We start from the raw sequence: 7,406 nt of genomic DNA, 5'->3' as shown, positions 1-7,406 counted from the left end.
AAATTTTCCCGCACTGCTTTTTACTTTAAAACAAACATTGGCTTCCGTCTCTCTGCTGCGAGCTGACATTTAGCTCCATAATGACTGCTGATTGTCTTGCAGTGTTCCACCAAAGATCAGAATCCTTGTATTTAAGAGTCGATGAGTGCTGGGCTCTCCGATCATAATGGCACTTTTAGTTAGCACTTAATTAAAGACAGGCGGACCAGAAAGGTCAACCAGTTCGGCCTACGAGTTAAAATACAGGCAGAGCGAACCGTCCATCTATTAAATCATTTTTTTCATTTAGATTTTTTGAGCAAATCTAATTATTTAATTTGGAGGTTAACACAATAAATAAACCATAAAATAATTGTGTAATTGCAAAAAAAATGGCAATCAACCATAAAAATACCTCAAAAACATTTGATTTGTAGGTTTAATCTTTTTTTTTTTTTAAATTCTATGTATCCACAGATGTGATGTGTGGCTCTGGAATGTCAGAGAAAATCAAAAGTCCTCTTCCAAATATGTCAAATCATGGTCCAGACTGTCAGCCATCTCCATACTGTTACATTAGGACTAAATAAGCAGGGCTTCAGTGAGATCTAAACTTGTGCCTCAGCTCTGAAAAACAGAGCTGCTGGGCACCGGTATTGATTTCAGTCAGAATTATAGATCACCTTGTCTGAATGAGTGATGAAGCTGTCGTACTGTTGGTCCCACCTGACAAGCACTCAAGCACGTAAAAAAAAAATAAAAAAATAAAAAAATCCAGATCCTTGAATTCCAATGCATAAGTAACATGATGTTTAAGAATCATGGAAGGAAAAGGTTTTTTTTTTTGCATCAACTGGAGAAAACTCATTTCATCGTAAAGTCTCTCAGAGTCACCGTTGAGATCAAGCAGCAGAAATTCCTGCAACATTTTCCATCGCTTCGTTCCTCTGCTTCGCCTTACAATCAATGTTTTGTTGCTGGCATGTGTAATGAAATTCACCTGAACTAATCACACAGTGACAATCACATGAAAAGCAAACCCCTACATTGCGCCTGTACCGCTTGCACGGCTCTGACGGGCCTGTCATGCTGCTGCCTGTTTGCTCATCTACTCATCACACCCTCAGCCGTTTATGCACTGAGCCTCAGCTAATATTGATGCTCTCCATGTGATGCCGCTGATGAAAAATAAAGCACTGGAGGATGCTGGGCCGCATCCTCACCAGCGCTGCCAGAGACCACTGAGGGGCAGCAGAATTACACAGCAGCTCTTGTTTGTTCACTGTTTCCCTCAAACACATTTTAGTGTTCAGACTCTATTAATCCTGCTGACTTATGAGTGACCTGAAACATCGCCATGCAGACATGATGAGCGTGTGTTCAAGTGAAAATGTTAAGATAAAGCCTTTTGGTTTCTATTAAAACAGCAAATACACTTAAAAATCTAGTGTGACGCTGCGGGAGTGAATATTTCCATAATGTGATGCTTCACTACATTAATATACACATGATGGTGAAATGTTGAGATGAATAAATCTTCTCCCATCCTCAGCAACTATAAAACAATAAATATGAGACACTGAAAACAAGTCATATAACAATTCAGTTTATTTATTTTCCAGACAGACACATCAATTTCTGGACCACAGTAGAGGATGGAAACCTTTCACAGACATTTTTTTGTCAATATTATTATTTGAAAATACAAATATAAAATTAGACTTTCCACATTTGATATGTGAGAGACCCCCATCCATTATTATTATTACCATTATTATTATTTTTTTTTGTGTGTATATTTTACAACAGGGCTTAAGCAAGCCATATGATAACCTGAAAGATGCTTTCAGATGTCAGTCAAGTCTGTCTGTCTCTCATCATAAAAAGTCGGTTAACATAAAAAAAGGGGCAAGTGTTAGGAATGGGCAGACAGCAGTGAAGGGAGCTCTGTGCTCAGCCTGCAGAAACACGGAAGCACAGCAGAGCCTCACACTGCCGTCCATGCGCTCTGAAGAGCTTCCAGGCTCCCCTCTAGGATGCGTGGTCTGCTCCAAACTCTACAACACGCCAGGGGTGAGCTCTCATGTCTGTGAGCATAGGCTATAACGATGACACCTCCACTACATGAACCTGTGTGTGAGCCACGTGAGTCATATTCTGAATACAGCTGAGGTCTCCAGTTCAATATTGTTCAGTTCAAATGAGTGAGAATTGCGAGTGTGTTTTCATCTATATACATGTATATTGCAACTTTTCTATTTATTTATGAGCATGGGCGACATGGCGATGGTTCGGACTGGAGGGGAAATTCCCCCTGAAACACGAGTGCAGTTGACCTTTTGCTATTTCTGTCACCTTGAGGAGCTCAGCCTGGAACCGTGAGCCTGAAGAGATCTCTTGTTTTATCCTGAAACGAGCCGACGCTATAAATAGTGGTGTTATTGAGTCACTTTGTGGACTGGGCAGACTAACTTTGTGGTCACTATGACTGTATCCGGTATCTCTCAGAGATAAGGGCACATTGTATGGTTTAAAACCATTAGCACCACTATGAATAAGACTCTTTTGGGTATAAGTGCTCAAGAGCGTTCAAAAAGCCTTCAAAGTCAGTCCAATTAATTTGAAATGAGAGGCTGAAACAGAGCTTGTGTGATGTCCCAGCTTTTGGGAGACAGTTGTTCATAAAACGGCTTTGAATCCCAGACGACAGAAATCTCATAAGCGAGCTCGGTTTCGGCGGGAATCTCCCAGAACGGATGGGGTAACTTGTTTGGCCATTGCCTAGCACTTGCCTCAATATTCAAGTTTAAATGGATACGGTAGTACACTAAAAATGTCAACAGCTTCCAGGTTGACTTTTTTCTTTTTTGATTCTTTTTTTTTCTTTAAACCAAGACCCCTCCCCTCTCCCCCAATGGATAAGCTAGTCTACTAAGATGTGAAACATTCATCAGCTGTAAACTGCTGTCAGTTTGAGATAAAATTAAATTACATCAAACAGAGCCATGCTACCTTAAAGTCCAAGCTGCAGGATCACAAAACAGAAGCCACCAGGCGCTGAAATGAACAAAACAATGGAATTTGTAATTGTTGCACTGCTGTTGATGCACTGGCAGCTCATAATGGATGCTTTCTATTAGTTTGAGTCGTGATAAAGCGTTGCAAGGGACATTGTTACAAATTCCTTTTTCTTATCAGAATAAAACTACAGATATTTTCTGTTTCTAGTACTAATTTTTTTTACATTCCGCTTCTTTTCCTTTTGGCTTTTCCATTCAGGGGTTGCCACAGCGAATCAGTTGCCTCCATTGAATCCTGTCTTCTACATCTTCTCTCACATTTATATTAAAAGTTGAAAATGAGGCAAACATAAGTTTTTTTAAAATTAATGATGCACCACATTCTGTTGTCAATTAATTTATCCTTCGTTATTACCTTTAGCTTTAATGTTACATATGGACATTACATTTTGTTTTAATTTGCCGACTATTTTAAAAGAACTCCGCTCTCCCCGGTGGATAAATTGCAATCATTTATCTGCCCTGACTGTACTACTGTATATGGAATCTGACAGTCTATACTGGACGTGTAGAATCAATAGACACTAATGTTATTCATTAATGTAACACAATTCAATTTTAAGACCCCATGGGGAGAAATAAATTAAATTACTGATATAAAAACCTAAATTATGTTAAATAACTCAATCTGAGGCTGGAGAGTGCACACAGCATGAGTCCTAAATGGAACTGGCTTGTTTACAACAGGTCTGATTTTACTTGAGCAGGTTTGAATTGTGGACATTATTATGTCAAGGTTTAAATGCAGGCTTTAATATAATTTCTTTCAAAGCCTCAGGATGCTGGGCCAAAATCATGACATGAATTTGCAGGTTTTTTTCTACGCTATTGCCTCGATGATGTTAATATGTGTCAACAATAGAAAACAGCTCTAAACAAAATGTTCCCAGAAAGATTCAAGTCACTGGAACTATTGACAAAAAAAATTTGAGAGCGCTATTAGATCAAAAAACATTACCTAAATTCTTGGAGACAATATTATGACTTCTCTGATAACTACTTTTGTGTTAAAAAATAGAAAAAAAACTAAGTAATTTACCCCATGATAAGAGTTTGTGTCCTCTATTAGAAAGCAATTATCAAACAAGTTTTGCATATCTAGCAGTAGCGTTTAAGGTAGTATGGCACACCCCTTTTAAAACATTCAAGGGTGGGGATCCAAATAATGCCTTGTGAACAATTCCATCTTATGGCAACTGTTTCTCTATTGTTCATCAATGAGAGCTTTGGTTAGCTGAAACCATGTGAGAGTGGCAAAAAACCAAAACCAAAAAGAAAACATACAGGGAATAAATTACAATGAACCTCTATCAAAATAATTGTCTGTAAATATCAGAATAACAAGATCATTTCGAGAAAGGTCTATCTTGACTGGTCCTAAATCCACTAATCACTACAAGTATTATATTAATGAGACCTATATAACATCTACTTCGTAATTACAGGAGATAGAAAAGGAGCGCGAGAGGGAGAGGGATAAATATGAGAGAAAGGAGAGGTAGAGCAAGGGAGAACAACAAAGACCACCACACTGGTATCAAAGACAGCACTCTGTTTACAAGTTAACTGTGATTTCTTTACACACTAATGAAATACATGTATGAGCAACAAAAGTAGGATCTCTGAGGATGGGGAATGGAAAGAGAGAAAGCAATGGATGCACAGTACATTTTAATAGTATATTACAATTATTAATATATAAACCACAAAGTATCAATAAAACTCTGATTAAACTTGAAATCAGCAAAGAAGCATCTTTCTTTTTTTTATATAGTTTTGTATTTCTTATTTCTTTTACATTTGAACATTACAGGGTTTTTTTTTCTTTACTCTTTAAATTATTACTTGATCACACCTCCATATCATTTACTTCAGAAGTATCCAGCATATTTCTTTACCTGGTTGTTTTGTAATAAAACAGACAAGAAGTGGACAAAAAGAAAACAACAAAATACACTTGCTGCAGGCAAAGGATGTCAGAATACACACCATTCATTCCATCAGTCACTAGAAACAGGGCTGCACTCTACGGCCACTACCAAATGAGTAAAATCATCAACCACACACACATACTGTGTATAACCTGTTGCAGCGACAGATAGTAAATAATTCAGTGTCGTCTTTTGACCCTGTATACATTTCTTTAGATGAGACAAGGGTTTAACAAAGAGAAAACCAAGTGTACACTGCAACACATCAGTTACTACTTCCCAAGCTGTTAACCTACCTCCAAACTTTGAAATGTTTGACTAGTTGAGAATACGTTAACCCCCAAATCCTTCATACTATCCCAAAAGCACAGGGCCACTTTTAAAAAGCCAACATGTACATGTGCAAATAGGAAAATGGCCTGTACTTTACTACTCACAGTGCAATGATTACTCGCTTTTTTACCTTTCAGTGTTTTCAGTTATTTTGCCACTAGAATAAATTAAACCTGCCGATGACTCAACAATAGAACTCACATAGGCTGAGGTATGGTATCAAAATGTTTACTTTCCTAATTCATTCAAAAAGAACCGATTCGGAGAACAAGCGTCACTTAGAGGCTCTCACACAGAGCCCGGATATTATTGTGTTCCAAAAGTTAATCAGGAACAAGCAGGATGAAACAAATAATAACGTACAGCTAAGAAGAAGTTCCTCTCAAGAGTATAAAAGTGTCAGGATGCACAGAGCACTGCAAAATGCCTGGTTCAAGTTCTAATCTCCACATTTAAGTACAGTGTGCTTTGGATTAAATCGTCTTTATTTTCTCTTTCTTTGAAATGATACTGATGTCTCACCAGTTCGACCAAACATACCAACCAGGCTGTCTTTTTTTATTTCTTAAAACTGTGTTTACTTAACTCACCATTTGTAAATTTGCTGGTATGACACTTGTAAAATTATTCAGCTTCAGTATTTACAGAGCAAAGTGTGTTCTGTTTGTCTCCGGGGTGGTAATACCATCTTCCAGCAGGAAATAAAGTATAATAATAACTGTGTACAGCTTTTTCTTCTATTCACACGCTATAACATGTTCTTTAGACACACCATCACAAAAATATGCTATTCTCTCACTGAGTTGGTTATATGCAGTGACTGGAATAATATGTACAGCTACATTTCTTTTTCTCAAGTTTGAATTCACAATGTTGTTATATGAAATTTGTTATAGCATATATATATATTTCTAAACAACAAAAACAACACTTATAAAAAAGGACCATAAAAATATTGGAGTCCTCTTTGTATTGCCCAAAAATAGGTAATTATGGTTAACAATGTGACGCCACAAGAAAAAAAAAAGAAAAACCAGCTACTAAAGTTATTACTTAGATACCCTCTTTAAATTTTCCTTAAAATGTATTTTTTTCTGCCTCTCTCCACGCTGAGCTCCTTTTTTAGTGGAAAGACCGGAACACCAAATCATTTGTCCTTTACACTAACCGATACAAAGATGAAGACATGATATTCTTGGCTATGACCCCCGCACATCAAAACAAAACCCATTTACACAACTCCACAGAAAGATGAAAAACCAAAAAAACAAAACAAAAAAAAGACACAAAATTAAGATTCAGCTAACATGATTTCCTAAAAACGAATCAAAACGAAACCTAAGGAGGAAAACAGGTGACTGAAATCGACATGAAACATCATACCAAACCAGTACGTGGAGTTATAGGAGGTTTGGATTATAGTACAGCAGTTGTTATTTTTCTGAGATGACTGACGTTTTCTTTTCTTCTTCATATGGTTCTGACTTTCATTCTTTTCGCTGTGGCGATGCTGTAGTGCTTGAAGTTGGTTAGCATCACCTGCACACAAAGCCAATTAGAAACTTCGTCCTGTCTTTCTTGGGCCACCAGGTATACCCTGCTGGGCAATAAAGGAAGGAAGAGGACAGGAACGGCGTTAGAAATCATTAGCATAAACTCTACCCTTAATTATTCCATAAGATTCACCGTATCATTTAATGACAGCAATCCGTGGGCATTAATATGGCCTTAAAATGAAATATTTTGAATGCCTCAGTTATGTTGAGGCATAATTGAATGTAATAAATGTGACAGCAATCATCATAAAGTGCAGCAGGTCAAAACGTGCTGCAGGCATAACATTAATAAATATAATGAAAGTAAAGGACCTCCTGTTTGACCACCTGCTGCATGTACAGTACGTTACACTGTTAAAAAAATCATGTGCGCACAATTCAACACGCACCTACGTAAAATAGCTGGAAGCAGGCACAAGGCTGGAGGGATTTAGAATTTTAGACACTATAAATGAGGGACAGTGTTAGTAAAACAGATGATGTAGTGACAAAATGAACAGGTCAGAATGTGAAATATTTGGTTCCTG

At 37.4% G+C, this 7,406-nt stretch overlaps 1 protein-coding gene across 8 annotated transcripts in view; it reads right to left on the bottom strand.

Annotated features, from left to right (window-relative positions):
- Positions 1 to 1,580: 1,580 nt before the first annotated feature.
- Positions 1,581 to 7,406, bottom strand: part of LOC137605913 (RNA-binding protein Musashi homolog 2) — a 235,668-nt gene continuing 229,842 nt past the window's right edge. For 7 of the 8 annotated variants that reach the window (XM_068330835.1, XM_068330837.1, XM_068330840.1 and 4 more), the window contains one exon: positions 1,581 to 6,920. Coding sequence is in view for 1 of the 8 variants with exons in the window: in XM_068330837.1 (XP_068186938.1) it covers positions 6,879 to 6,920 (42 nt within the window). In the remaining 7 variants the exon portion in view is untranslated. Of the gene's footprint in view, positions 6,924 to 7,406 lie in introns of all 8 variants that reach the window. The other variant, XM_068330836.1, reaches the window with a different exon arrangement.

This window comes from Antennarius striatus, chromosome 13 (genome assembly GCF_040054535.1).
Source record: "Antennarius striatus isolate MH-2024 chromosome 13, ASM4005453v1, whole genome shotgun sequence".
In the NCBI taxonomy this organism is placed as follows: domain Eukaryota; kingdom Metazoa; phylum Chordata; class Actinopteri; order Lophiiformes; family Antennariidae; genus Antennarius; species Antennarius striatus.
The sequence above is the reverse complement of the archived record's forward strand: the minus strand, read 5'-3'. Positions and strand labels throughout refer to the sequence as shown.